Source organism: Anolis sagrei, chromosome 5 (assembly GCF_037176765.1).
Source record: "Anolis sagrei isolate rAnoSag1 chromosome 5, rAnoSag1.mat, whole genome shotgun sequence".
Taxonomy (NCBI): domain Eukaryota; kingdom Metazoa; phylum Chordata; class Lepidosauria; order Squamata; family Dactyloidae; genus Anolis; species Anolis sagrei.
In genome coordinates this window covers 119,204,643-119,219,682 of record NC_090025.1, presented here as the reverse complement: position 1 = coordinate 119,219,682, position 15,040 = coordinate 119,204,643, and the positions used below count along the sequence as shown (strand labels likewise).

Below are 15,040 nucleotides of genomic sequence, written 5' to 3'. Positions count from 1 at the left end.
TCCCAGCCAAAACATCAGGTTGAGAACCACTGACCTAGAGATTACCAGAAGAGCATTCTCCCAAGGAATCTCTAGATTTCTCAGAGGACTCCATGGTCACTTTTGAGAGGAAATTGCTCTTGAGTATGCCAGGGAGAACATTAGTCAATTCTATAGATAATAAAATCTGCAAAAGTCAAACTCACAAACATGGAGCACTGACCATATGTTATCTTACCTTGTAACAGCAATGTAGTTTCCTAGAGCTTTTTGCCAAGCAAATTGTATGGGGGAACTAGGTGAATCCTTTTCTGAAAGGGTAAACACTCGCTATGAAAAGAAAAACAAAATCAATTATAAGTTTGTAAACATACAATATTTGATCCTGGTTATAAATGCTATTTCCTAATTGGTTCTGTCATAAAACATGGGGAAAATGTGCTGCAACACATTTTGCTATAGTTTTTCAATATCTCAGAGTCACAACAATTCAACATATTTGTGGCAGCCACAAAAATGAAGTTTCTGGAGTATAACAACTACTTTCAAAGGAAGTACCGCACAATTAAACAGGAAATAACATTTTCAAACCAGGAACAGATTTCTTTGTAACATAGCATCCTGTGAACCCAGGGAAGAGAACCCACCCCACATTTTGGATAACCTCAAATCCAAAAGATCCGGACCTATTTTGCATCCTGAAGAGCTTCTTTTAAAGCCTAGTTTAAAACTTAGATTGGATTCACCACTCACTGCCATGGAAACCACTGAGCACAATCCAATACACACAAGTTTCTCCTTAGCAATTTCCCTGAGCATCACTTGTTGAATTTTTGTTTGCTCTAAAACAATCAGGGAGATTGACATCCCTGGGAAATAGAAATCTGAATCCCTAGTTGTGGTAATAAACAAAAATTCAACAAGTGATGTTTAGAGAAATAGCTAAGGGGAAAACTTTGTTCACTATTATTATTATTATTTATTGGTTAAATGTAAGTAATTTGTAACATTGTCACAACCGCATATACACAATATATTATTATTTTTACCACATATAACACATTCTGTTGATTACATTTTATCTTTTACAGTTCAATACATCTATCACTTATAGATAAAGGTAAAGGGTTCCCCTTTACGTTAAGTCCAGTTGAGTCTGTCTCTGAGGGGTGGTGCTCATCTCCATTTCTAAGCCAAAGAGCCGGCTTTGTCCATAGACACCTCCAAGGTCATGTGGCCAGCATGGAGTGCCATTACCTTCCCACCGGAGCGGTACCTATTGATCTATTCACATTTGCATCTTTTTGAACTGCTAGGTTGGGAGAAACAGGGGCTAACAACTCCACTCCCTGATTTGAACCGCCAACCTTTCAGTCAGCAAGTTCAGTAGCTCAGTAGCTATTATTTATACATATCCATTTTCTCCCTCCCCTTTCCTCCTACTCACCTCCCTATGGGGACAGATATAACTCTACTCATTGGTTTAAACCAGGGGTCCACAATCTTTTTAAACAGATGGCCAAGTCACAGTTCCTCAAACTGCTGGAGGGCCAGATTATAATTTGGAAAAAAAATGAATGAATTCCTATGCACACTACACATATTTTATTTGTAGTGCAAAAAACGCTTAAATGCAATACAATAATTAAAATGAAGAACAATTTTAACAAATATAAACTTATTAGTTTTTGTGTGTCAGGAGTGATTTGTATTACTGTTGTTATTGTTTATTGTTGTATTGTGGGCTTGGCCTCATGTAAGCCGCACCGAGTCCCTTGGGGAGATGGTAGCAGGGTACAAATAAAGTTTATTATTATTATTATTATTGAGAAACTGCAAGTCGCTTCTGGTGTGAGAGAATTGGCAGTCTGCAAGGACGTTGCCCAAGGGACGCCATGATGATTTGATGTTTTTATCATCCTTGTGGGAGGCTTCTCTCATGTCCCCGCTTTGGGAGCTGGAGCTGACAGAGGGAGCTCATTCGCCTCTCCCCGGATTCGAACCTGCGACCCTTCAGTCCTGCCGGCACAGGGGTTTAACCCACTGCTCCACTGGGGGCTCTATTATTAGTATTTCAATGGGAAGTGTGGGCCTGCTTTTGGCTGATGAGATAGCATTGTTGTTGTTGTTGTTGTGTGCTTTCAAGTTGTTTCAGACTTAGGTTGACCCTGAGCGAGGGCTGGGTAAATGACCATGGAGGGCTGTATCTGGCCCTTGGGCCTTAGTTTGAGGACCGCTGGTTTAAACTTTATATTATTTTTTCAATCATGATGATGTTTTGGTTCAGATCCTTATAGTTTCCCTTTCATTCTGACTACAATCCTTTTCCACTTTAACTGCCAGTTCTCCTTTGGATGGCCATTCAAATGGCTTCAAACTACAAGAGAGGAGATTCCATCTGAACATGAGGAAGAACTTCCTGACTGTGAGAGCCGTTCAGCAGTGGAACTCTCTGCCCCGGAGTGTGGTGGAGTCTCCTTCTCTGGAGGCTTTTAAGCAGAGGCTGGATGGCCATCTGTCTGGGGTGATTTGAATGCAATATTCCTGCTTCTTGGCAGGGGGTTGGACTGGATGGCCCATGAGGTCTCTTCCAACTCTATGATTCTATGATTCATATATATATGATATGCAGTCTTGGAACATATACTCTGATCAATATTTGAGCCATTTCTAAAATCCCCATTTCCCTTCATCTTTCCATCCTAAGGCAACTGTTGCTTGGGTCGCTGCTATCATATATTTTGCAATTACAATCTGGTCTGTATTCCTGAGAATCTCTAGATCAGACATGAGCAAACTTGGGCCCTCTCTTGAGGTGTTTTGGACTTCAACTCCCACAATTCCTATCAGCCTCAGGCCTCTTCCTTTCCCCACACAGCCGCTTAGCTGAGGGGGTTAGGAATGGTGGGAGTTGAAGTCCAAAACACCTGAAGAGAGGGCCCAAGTTTGCCCAGGCCTGCTGCACACTATACTGTGACTTGGCCTAGAAAAGCCCAACCGCCCTCCCACCCCTCCCAGCCCTGACCGACCTGCATCTTCTCGCCTTCACTCCGACGGTGTTTAAGGAGAGAGAGGGAAAAAAACAGAGCGACTGCGCCTGCGCAATCACCCGCCTCGGCTGGCCCCTCCCCTCTCCAAGCGTCGGCGTCACCCAGGAGATGGCGGCCCCCAGCAGAGGGCGTGTCTTGTTATACGTCACGGGTGCCTGAACGAGAGTACCTTTGGACTTCAACTCCCAGAAGGCTCGGCGGATCTGGTCTATAGCCAGGGCTTCTGGGAAATGGAACTAAAATTGATACCAGTGTGGATATTCCCATATCTAAAGTAAGCAGTGGTTTTTTAAAGCTGAACGATTCTACGGTCATCTTCCAAACTAGCTGAAGTTGGCTACAGTGTCATCCTGGAGGATCTAGAGCAGGCCTGGGCCAGCTTGGGCCCTCCAGGTGTTTGGGACTTCAACTCCCACAATTCCTAACAGCCTCAGGACCTTTCCTCCCCCCCCCCCCCTCAGGCTGTTAGGAATTGTGGGAGTTGAAGTCCCAAACACCTGGAGGGCCCAAGCTGGCCCAGGCCTGCTCTAGAGATTCCCAGAGGGAGTTGCAAAAGACGATGAACTAATAACGTATCTTCTATATAATCTATACAAATAAAAATGTAAAGTTCGTTTGTGGGATTAAAATAACTCAAAAACCACTGGATGAAATGCTGCCAAATTTAGCCACAAGACACTTATAATCATCATCATCATCTATATAAATAAAAATGCAATGTTCGTTTGTGGGATTAACATAACTCAAAAACCACTGGATGAATTGACACTAAATTTGGACACAAGGCACCTAACAACCGAATGTATGTCCTTCACTCAAAAAATTGATTTTGTCATTTGGGAGTTGTTGCTGGGATTTATAGTTCACCTACAATCAAAGAGAATTCTGAACCCCACCAATGATGGAATTGAACCAAGCTTGACACACAGTTCTCCCATGACCAACAGAAAATACTGGAAGGGTTTGGTGGACATTGACCTTTGGTTTTGGAGTTGTAGTTCACCTACATCCATAGATCACTGTGGGCTCAAACAATGATGGATCTGGACCAAATTTGGCACAAATACACAATATGCCAATATGTGAAAACTGGTGGAGTTTGGGGGAAATGGACCTTGGCATTTGGGAGTTGTAGTTGCTGGGATTTATAGTTCACCTACAATCACCCACCAACAATAGAATTGGGGCAAACCTCCCACACAGAACAGCCATGTGGACCACAGCAACGTGTGGCAGGGGACAGCTAGTAATAATAATAAAAACTTTATTTGTACCCCGCTACCATCTCCCCCCGGTGGCGCAGTGGGTTAAAGGACTGAGCTGCTGAGCTTGTTGATCGAAAGGTCACAGGTTCGATTCCGGGGAGCGGCGTGAGCTTCCGCTGTCATCCCTAGCTTCTGCCAACCTAGCAGTTCGAAAACATGCAAATGTGAGTAGATCAATAGGTACCGCTCCGGCGGGAAGGTAACGGCGCTCCATGCAGTCATGCCGGCCACATGACCTTGGAGGTGTCTACGGACAAGGCTGGCTCTTCGGCTTAGAAATAGAGATGAGCACCACACCCCAGAGTCAGACATGACTGGACTTAATGTCAGGGGACTACCTTTACCTTTACCTTTTACCATCTCCCCAGGGGACTCGGTGCGGCTTACATGAGGCCAAACGTACAGTACATCAATAAACAAAAGCAATAACAAAACAAACAAAGCAATACAATTAATAAAAATCACATAACAAAAAATAAACAATACATCAACAGTAACACACAAGCATTTAAAACCAATGGCCGGGCCAAATGCAATAGATTAAAATTAAGAATAATGCTGGACATGGACAAGGTAGGATAGAACTAGGGCAGAATTTTCAAGGAGAGATGAAGGAACGCAATCAATCCCAAATCAATGGTAAAGTGCATTTTGAGGGCATATTGCTGAGGGTTTTCCTTATTCTGGGAAGGCACACTGGAACAACCACGTTTTCAGGCTCCTCCTAAAGACTGCCAGAGTTGGGGCATGTCTGATGTCCTTGGGAAGTGAGTTCCAGAGTCAGGAGGTCACCACCAAGAAGGCCCTCTCCCTCGTCCCCACCAATCGCACCTGCGAAGGAGTTGGGGACGCAAGCAGGGCCTCTCCAGATGAACGAAGAGATCGTGTGGGTTCGTACACAGAAATGCGGTCACGCAGGTAGGCGTGACTGCATTTCCTTCGTACACAGAAATACGGTCACGCAGGTAGGCATGACCCGCCTACCTTCGTGACTGCATTTCCTTTTATAATCCTGCATGATCTCTTCGATCCTAGGGGGAGACACTCCTCTTGCTCCCACCTACATCTCAAGTGCGACTTGTGGGGATGAGGGAGGGAGCCTTTTCCGTTGTGGCCCCTCAGCTTTGGAACTCGCTACCTAGTGAGATTAGGCAAGCCCCCGCCCTGACAGCCTTTAAGAAAGTCCTAAAAATCTGGCTCTTCTGGCATGCCTTTGGCAAGTGAACACATCCCTATATCATGTCCGTACCAAATATAGTTCTGTCCTCATGATGCACTTTTTGTTGTCTTTAATGTAGGCTCAATCCCATTGTTCAGCCCTTCTGAGTTGCCCCACAGACTCATACTTCTCCATTTACTTATCTCACCCAGGGTTTTATCAATTTTATTCTGTGCATTTGGCCCGCCTACCTTGCTTTTATTTTCTTCTTCTTCATCATGTTAGTTTGCATCTGTTTATTTCATTTTCTGTTATTGGATGTATTTTATTTTGATGTTATTATTTGCTGTTTGTATTTTATTTTATTTTGTTGTCCTGTAATTCAGGGCTTGGCCTCATGTTAGCTACCTCGAGTCCCCTTTGGGGAGATGGTGGCAGGGTATAAATAAAGATGATGATGATGATGAGTATTATTATTATTATTATTATTATTACTACCCTGGACTGTGCTCTGACTTACAAGAAACACTGCTTGTATATCAAGCAAGAAGTGGGTGCCAGAAACAATATCGTACAACAGCTGACTGGCACAACCTGGGGATCACAACCAGATACAGTGAAGACATTTGCCCTTGCGCTTTGCTATGCTGCTATTGAGTACGCATGCCCAGTGTGGAACATGTCTCACCACACTAAAACAGTTGATGTGGCTCTTAATAAGACATACTGCATTATCACAGGATGTCTATGCCCTACACTACTGGAGAAATTATACTGTTTAGCCAGTATTGCACCACTTGACATCCACTGGGAAGTAGCAGCCAATAATGAAAGGAATGAGGCAGTGACATCTCCAGCCCATCCTCTGTTCGGATATCAGCCAGCACGCCAATGCCTTAAATCAAGAAATAGCTCTCTTAAGATCTATAGAGATACTTGCAGGAACACCTCAGCAAGTGAGAGTCCAAAAGTGGCAGGGTAAAGCCCAGAACCTCAAGCAATGGCTGATACTGAATGAGAGACTCACCCCTGGGCACACAGAAGACTGGGTGACTTGGAAGGCACAGAATAGGCTGCACTCTGGCACCACAAGATGCAGAGGCAATCTTAAGAAATGAAGTCCACGACATGCATGTGTCGAGAGAAGAGAAGAGCAAACCACAGACCACCTAGTACAATGCAGCCTGAGCCCTGCCACATGCGCAATGGAGGACCTTCTTATAGCGACACCAGAAGCACTCCCAAGTGGCCAGCTACTGGTCAAAGGACATTTAGTATAATGCCAAGTTTTTTAAAAATACATTACAACTGTACCCTCGGTTCGCTTCTGAAACAACAAATAAACTTGGCACTGAAAACATGTCAATGTTGAAGCTAATTTTGTCTCCAGGGAGAGGCATCACGTAGCCCATGCACTCTGCTTCATGTCTCCACACAGTGTACTGCAGATCTTAGTATGTGGGCCGATGTACATAGGCAGAATCACTCCTTAAAATATCTAAAGAAAAAGATTTCAAATCTAGAACAGCGACCTTCCTCCCCTTTCCACCTCTCCACACTTTAAAACTGCCTGAGTTAATGTAAATGATTGGTGATAATTACATATCACTGTTCTGACACCCTTGAGGAGAGCTGGAATTTATTTTAGCTGGCATGTGCTCTGCCTGTAGGTGCCCATCAGAATTTTCTAAATTTTTAATATGCATTTTTAAAATCAATGGGAGACTATAAATTGGCACTCCTTGCATTATATAAACATTTATCTGAGTTGCAGGTTCATTTTAGTTATCCTGGACTTTCCCATAACAGATGCTGTTAATTTAAATCCTCCATAATACCAGTATGATGCTATCAACATTTGCTGTTATTGACTTAGAAAATTTATATATGGTTCTCCTGAGATGCTTCATAGATATTTTACAAAAATATATCATCAGCTTTAGCGATGCTCTACTGATTATATTATAAAGACTATTTTTAAAAAATGAATGGTCAGATGTTTTGTTTTCTTTCCATTTAAAGGCTTATTTCAAGGCATTCTTACTTAAGCCATTGTTTAAGCCAGTGTTTCTCAAACTGTGCTCCTCCAGGTGTTTTGGACTTCAGCTCCCAGAAATCCCAGCCAAATTACCAGCTGTAAGGAATTGTGGGAGCTGAAGTCCAAAACATCTGGAGGAACAGTTTGAGCCATTCTGGTGTAACCTATTGCTTGCTCATCTTAGGATAGGTACAGGAATCACACGGGCTTTCAGGTGTTTTTGGATTGCGACTCCCAATAATTTTAGTCAGCATAGAAAATGGTAAGGAATGCTAGAAATTTGGACCCACCAACTTCTGTAGAATCACAAGATTGCCATTAATCTTAAGAGAAATGAGTGGGTGTACTTAGTATGTGGAAAGATAGGTACAGTATGTAATGGTTTGAACATTGGATGACGAGTCAAGGAAACTAAGAATCTGTGCTCAGCCACAGAAATATACTGCATGACCCTGGGTAAATTCACATTCTCTCAACCTAGAAGGAACCTTTAAAACTGTTGTTGACACTTCTTTAAAAAAAGAAAGTGAGCATAATATATTAGTTCAAACATTAGACTATGACTTAAAGCAGCCAGTTTGAATCCCCACTCAGCCATGGAAATATACTAGGTTGGGCAAGTCTCAGACTCTCAGCCTAAGAGGAAAGAAAGACCAAAACATCCCCTGAATAAATATTGTAGCTTTTTTTTTGTAGGGTGGATCAATGTCTTCTTAAGAGACACTACCACCACATCACAATAATCTAGAAAATAATTGGATAGTGGCAGGGTTTGCTAGGTTGTGATTTGATGAATTCTGGTTCCTTATTTTATCTTATGGGAATTTGTGTTTAATCTGCTTCACCCTGTTTTGAGGGGAAACAGCTCCCTCTCCTTCCTGCCTAGGAAGGGTTACTATTGATTATATATCTCCATCTACCAAGTCATCCTAAGAATATGAGAGTTGCATTGGCTGTACTCCCCAGGCTCGGGCAGCCCAGAGATGTGGGATAGCAGTCCCCTTCACCTTGTTGTGGCTGCTGCCACCTGAGACACACTTACCTGTTTCAAGACTGTATCCTCACTAAGGGGGCCAGGTTAGGGGAGGGACGCAGATTTCCAACTGATGTTGATCAGATTTCCAACTGACATCGACAGAAGAGACAGGAAATAAGTGGGACCCCTCAGGGCCCATGTCCAGTTGTGCCAAAACATGTTCAGTGCAGCTGGGCAGTGGAGATTTCCTGCTGCTGCTGAGGTGCCTGAGAGGGTTCCTATCAGACCATAGGCTCAGACCAGTGCTTGGGATATCAGTAAATCAGTGCACATGAATTTCAAGGTTTGATTTTAGGTAAGAAACATTTCTTAGAAAATCTTAGAATTTTCTCTGCATACACAATACCTTTTTTTGTGTGTCAATATGGCATTCTGGTGCATTTTTTTTTCTATGGGGTGAGGGGAAATGAGAAGAAACCCGCAAGTCATGTGTCTATATGAGTCTATATCAGGGGTTCTCAACTTCCCTAATGCCGCGACCCCTTAATACAATTCCTCATGTTGTGGTGACCCCCACAAGGAAATTATTTTCGTTGCTACTTCATAACTGTAATTTTGCTACTGTTATGAATCATAATGTAAATATCTGATATGCAGGATGTATTTTCATTCACTGGACCACATTTGACACAAATACCTGATATGCCCAAATTTGAATACTGGTGGGGTTGTGGGGGGATTGATTTTGTCATTCGGGAGTTGTAGTTGCTGGGATTTAGTTCACCTACAATCAAAGAGCATTTTGAACACCACCAATGATGGAATTGAACCAAACTTGGCACATAGAACTCCCAACACCAACAGAAAATACAAGAAGAGTTTGGTGGGCATTGACCTTGAATTTTAGAGTTGACTCAAACAATGATGGATTTGGACCAAACTTGGCATGAATACTCAATATGCCCAAATGTGAACACAGGTGGAGTCTGGGGAAAATAGACCTTGACATTTGGGAGTTGTAGTTGCTGGGATTTATCGTTCACCTACAATCAAAGAGCATTCTGAACCCTACTAATGATAGAATTTGGTCAAATTTCCCATACAGAACGCCCATGACCAACAGAAAATACTGTGTTTTCTGATGGTCTTTGGCAAGCCCTCTGACACCCCCTCGCGACCCCCCCCCCCCGGTGTCCCGACCCTCAGGTTGAGAAACGCTGGTCTATATTATTAAGTCTATGGATCAGATGGGAGGCAGTGGAAGAAGGAAACATGCTTAGTAAAAAAATATAGTCATCTGATTGGCACTGAGAACAAGACAGATTTGCCAGAAAAAATGGCAGATGAAAGGTGCACCAGTGGACATGAGGTGTACCTCATTTTGAAAGCCTCTTAATGGGAAAAAGTATGCCTTAGATTCGATGAACTACAGTACTTAAAATAGTATCTACCCTGAAGAATTGTTTCACTGTTTTCTTTTAAACTAAGACATTGTTCACTGTGAATTTTGAGGTCCAACATGGTGTTAAAAACTACAAATATGCGAAAGCTTATCAGATATTTTCAATTTATTGTCAGAAAAAGTCCCTTGAGTTTACATATTCATATATTTTTATGATAAAGTACAAGAATGTGTGTTTACATACCATCTATGAAAACATAAGAAACAAGGCACAAAAGAAAATATAAAATTTTCAGACAGCACTTAGAATACCCAAGGAATTTTGAGGAGTGTAAGAAATCAACTTAAGGCAAATTCTAAAGAAAATCTGTTACAGTACTACATACTTCAATAACACAAGTTTGATCCTTGGAAATAACAGCATTTTTTTTAAAGATGCTGAACATTCTCGATGGATCCACCACTTGTAGGATAATGCCCACTTTTTGTCAGAGTAACACAAAAAGTGCTATAAATACTTACTCAGAAGTGTTTAAACTCCTCATTCAAAGTTAATTAAAGTTAGCTTCAGAGAACTCTAAATCATGGAATGTTCCAGAAACTACAAATGAAAGTCACTATGAAACACGTTTGAACTCTTTTCTCCTGAAACTGCTTTTAAGAAGTGATCCACAAAAAAGATATGATGGAATTATTTATACATTTGTACAGCATATAACAGAAAGTTACATAAAAGATTAATAACTCCTGCAACCCTGCTAGATGGTGCAAAGTTCTTAAGAATGTATTCCATAGCATAAGACAATAATTAAAGTAAGGCTTTGGTTAAATAAACAAAAAGACTAAAAAAGTCACCTGTGTGAAAAGAGTCCAGGCATTACATGAACATTTCAAAGGCATGTGGTACACTCAATACATTTCACTTCTCTTTGTACCTAATAATAATAGTAATAATAATAATAATAATAATAATAATAATGAGATGTAGAACAATGGAGACAAAAGATTTGGAATAAAGCAAGGTCAATGCATTCTGAACTGTCAAAAGTCCACATATGAAAATGAAAGTCTGTGTATATATATATATATTGTGTGTCCAGGCTTCTAAAAGTTGCCTGCAAAGTCTCTACAGAAAGAAACAAAATCTGTATGTGCAAACCATTTTTCAACTTCTGTATTTGTAATATGCCAGCTGAATGCAGAGTATGTAGTTCCAAATACATGTACACAAATTGCATTACTCATTTTAAAAAGTGCATAACGTTGGTCCATTAAAAAAAACTTTAGGTAACGGATTAAGACCAAATGCTTCGTCTTGTGAAGATACACAGTACCTTGTTTCATTATAATTTAGCAATTTGGGGAAATCTGCCTCCTCTACTGAGTATTTATAGGAGAGAAGGACATCTTCATCATTAGAGTTTCACGGTCACAACACATGCTCCTGCTCTTCCTAAGCACAATGGTGCAACCTGTAATGGTAAAACAAAAACAAAAAAGTGAATGAAAAGAAATCTCTCTTAGAAACATACAAAACTAGGAACCAGATGTGTGGAGGCGAGAGGAGCATGAGAAAGAAAGAAAGAAAGAAAGAAAGAAAGAAAGAAAGAAAGAAAGAGAGGGAGGGAGGGAGGGAGGGGAGGGAGGGAGGAAGGAAAGAAGGAAGGAAGGAAGGAAGGAAGGAAGGAAGGAAGGAAGGAAGGAAGGAAGGAAGCAAGGAAGCAAGGAAGGAATCCTTGGAAGATTTATAATCAGAGTTCAACTTGAACAAAAGGTCAGCTAGTTTCATCCTTGGTTTTTCAAGTCATGTCAATTATCAATTCCAGAAAATATGAAATAGTAGTAGTCTGCCTAAATCTCCCATTTTAAAAAAATAAGGTTCTTCCAATCCCTGGTGTCGCTTTTTGCACATTAAGGCTTAAGGTATATACAGGCACATTTAATAGATTCTGCTTGCCCTGCCAATTAGATGAGAGCTTTCCAAACATTTCTTGTTGGTGACATACTTTTTAGACATGCATTATTTCACGACTAAGTAATTTAGTTTCACTAGCAAACTGTTCTAAAGGGAGGTTAAAGCAACCCTTTATAACAGATACAAACTCATACATTAATTGTAATAACAAAATGCATGGGAATACAATGTATCTTGTGAAAACCTTGCATTGATATTTGTTAAAACTTATGATTTATTGTTTATTTCATATAGACTCAGAGGTTTCTTGTTATGTTTGCATGACACACCTACACACTGCAGCTGACACACTAACATGTTGCAACACACAATTTGGAAAGCTCTGAATTAGACTGTCTAAACTTGGAAAAACATACCCTTTCGAAAATTACAACTCCTAGAATCCTCCTGTCAGCATGGACAGAGACTATATGCACAATGGGAGTTATAATCCAAAAATGGTTTTTTTCCAAGCTCTGTCCCAAATATATGCACATAGAACAAGAGGAAGAGCATATTTCAAGTGGAACCTTTGTCTTCATTTCCCAGCACTAACATTGAAAATTAAGTCTACTCTCTCCTGAACAATTATTTCAGGATTAAGTCAACCCTATCCTGAAATAACTTTACTCTGTACTCTGAATAAGATGAAGTTTGAAGTTTGCTTTGACTTCATAGCTATTCTACATCCACATTCCATATATTTAAAAGTTAGAGGTTGAATTTTTAGGTAGGCTTGAGTTCCAGTACTTTTCCTTATAAATAATTAAATACTGATTGTTGTCTAACTTTTAATTTGTATATTTTACCAGTTCGTTTTACTTTTATGTCACAATGAAAACATTTTGCACCCTCACAGAGCAGGATATCTTGTATAGCTCAAGTGTAACAATGCCAGTTAAATTCATTTCCATTTCAGGTGATAACACAAGAAAATATAAATAAGTCAACTGGATCAATATTTCTTCAAGACACTGAAAAGCCAAATTCCAAAGACATGACTGATCACCTTCCCTAAAAGCAGCAAAAGTAGGAAAAGATCATAACTCTGATAGTTGTACATTCCACCCGAGAAAGACTCCTTAGTGCCCATCAGGTGAACTTCTGTAAGTAACAGTATTATCATGAAAATCGTCTTTTATTTTCTTCTCCAGGCAAAAGAGGGCAGGGACTGGGTTGCATGAAGGAGGGGAGAAATGTTTACATTGGTGCTGCCAACCCAATTAATGTATATTTAAATTATTTGGATATATAAAGCTACTTCCTCAAAAGGTTAATATGACTTCTAGAAATGCATGAGGCATTTACATAGCCTTGGTCCAATATCTGGCAGTGGTTTTTGAAGGCCTGATGAGTTTGCAATCCCTTCCTGCCAGAACAGCTGTAACGGTTGTTAGAAGAATTCACCCAGGTATGCATCCCTTGGCCTATGCACCTTCCAAATCTAAACCCATACCTGTGTCCACTCATTTGTTTGGGGATCATAGGACTCCACTGTGTTAAGGTAGGTTTGTCCATCATATCCACCAACAGCATACAGTCGATCTCCAAGAAGGCAAACTCCCACTGCATCTCTGCTAATACTCATTGATGCCACAGCAGTCCACACATCTGTTTTGGGGTCATACCTAAAAAAAAATAAAGTAAGGTTTCACTCATTGATTCAATTTTCACAAATAAAAATATTTAAAATCTCTAAAATAGTCTCATTTTGCTTGTGAACCTCACAATGTATCCAGTATTTGAGGAGTCCTATCAATTTAAATGTAAAAGATATATTTCTTACAAGCTTAGGGTTTTTTTGTTATTCTGTCTCTTACCTTCTGCATTCCATCATTGCACTGACCATGCATCGGTTAAACCACAGCTCCAGTTAATATTAATTTACACCAACATTTTAAATCATAGATTGCAGACATAAAGCTAAAGTTTTCCATTATGGGCATGAGGACATGCTTACCTGTAACTGTAGCTCTTACGAGTGCTCATTTGTGAATTCATAAACATGTTTTATATGCCTTTGCATGGCATTTATCAGCAGCCTCTAGAGTCGGCCTCCATAACCTATTTCCCATCAAGTGTTTTGGACTTCAGCTCCCAGAATTCCTTACCACTGGACAAACTGGCAAGGTCTTCTGGGAGGCCCAAACATCTGGAAGGCCACAAGCAGTGAAGGCCTATTTTAGAGTATTTGGGCGGTAAGCTTTTCCTACACTGCGACACGTGACCAGCACAGTTCTCACTTAATTCTTTGCTTCCCTGGATGCTGAAACAAGTAGCCTATGAAAGTGAACACATGGGAGAAGAAAGGGCAGGAGTAGTCACAGATGACTACTCAAAAACCTATAGTTATAAGCCACAACCCATTCTTCTTTATGGTCATTGTGACTCACACAAATGGAAGACTAGCAAACGACTCATTATAATAGGATGGAGTAACAAGTGAGACAAAATAACAGTACAGCTCTCCCACATGTGGCTTAGCCAAGGATCATGTATTGATTCTGTATTAGAAGATAAAGATCGAGTAGTTGCTCTACAAACATCCTCCAGAGGAACACACCTCAGAAAGATAGGTGATGTAGACATAGATCTAATGGAGTGGCTGTGCATGCAAAAGGGAGGTTCTTGCTTTGCAAGTTTATAGGACAGATAGATGGTAGAAGTTACCTACTTTGAGAAGAACTAAGAGACTGGAAGTATTTTTGGCTGGGAGACATAGCACAAGAAACATCTCTGGGACCAGTACAAGGCCACAGTCCTGTCCACATAAAATGTTAATGCTCACCACACATCAAGGCAATGGCAGGTAAGTTCCAATATCTGAGGTAGAATTCTGCATCATTTAATATTTCCTTTGGCAGAAAGGAAATATTAAATCTAAGGACTATCTTGTTCTTGTTAATCTCAGTAAGACATGCGCTCAAAAAATAATTATGGGTGCATACCCCTGGCTTGTCAAATCATAGCACTGTGAGCTAGAAATTACTATCAGTTTTTTTACAGCCCAAAGCATTCAATACACAAATACCTGCCGTTAGAAAATAACTATGGGAATTGTTTTTGTCTGGCAGGCAAAAATTGAAAAGTGTAGCCTGTTATTTATGAATATCTGTCAATTTCTGTTTCTAATACAGATTTATTCTGATTGCCTTAAAATATGATCGAGATATTGAAAACTCTGAAATGTCACTGATTTCAGAATAGACATTTAATA

The 15,040-nt window shown here is 40.6% G+C and overlaps 2 protein-coding genes across 5 annotated transcripts in view; both read right to left on the bottom strand.

The window, feature by feature from the left end:
- WDR19 (WD repeat domain 19) overlaps positions 1–3,097 on the bottom strand; it is a 48,536-nt gene extending 45,439 nt beyond the window's left edge. For all 3 annotated transcript variants that reach the window (XR_009631607.2, XM_067469030.1, XM_060777821.2), the window contains exons 1-2: positions 3,009–3,097; positions 218–309 (exon numbers count right to left, since the gene is read on the bottom strand). Coding sequence is in view for 2 of the 3 variants with exons in the window: in XM_067469030.1 (XP_067325131.1) it covers positions 218–309; positions 3,009–3,014 (98 nt within the window). In the remaining variant the exon portion in view is untranslated. The remainder of the gene's footprint in view (positions 1–217; positions 310–3,008) is intronic.
- A 6,920-nt stretch (positions 3,098–10,017) lies between these two features.
- KLHL5 (kelch like family member 5) overlaps positions 10,018–15,040 on the bottom strand; it is a 54,626-nt gene continuing 49,603 nt past the window's right edge. For both annotated transcript variants that reach the window (XM_060777823.2, XM_060777822.2), the window contains exons 10-11: positions 13,280–13,451; positions 10,018–11,341 (exon numbers count right to left, since the gene is read on the bottom strand). In XM_060777823.2, coding sequence (XP_060633806.1) covers positions 11,285–11,341; positions 13,280–13,451 — 229 coding nt within the window. In that variant the 3' untranslated portion in view covers positions 10,018–11,284. The remainder of the gene's footprint in view (positions 11,342–13,279; positions 13,452–15,040) is intronic.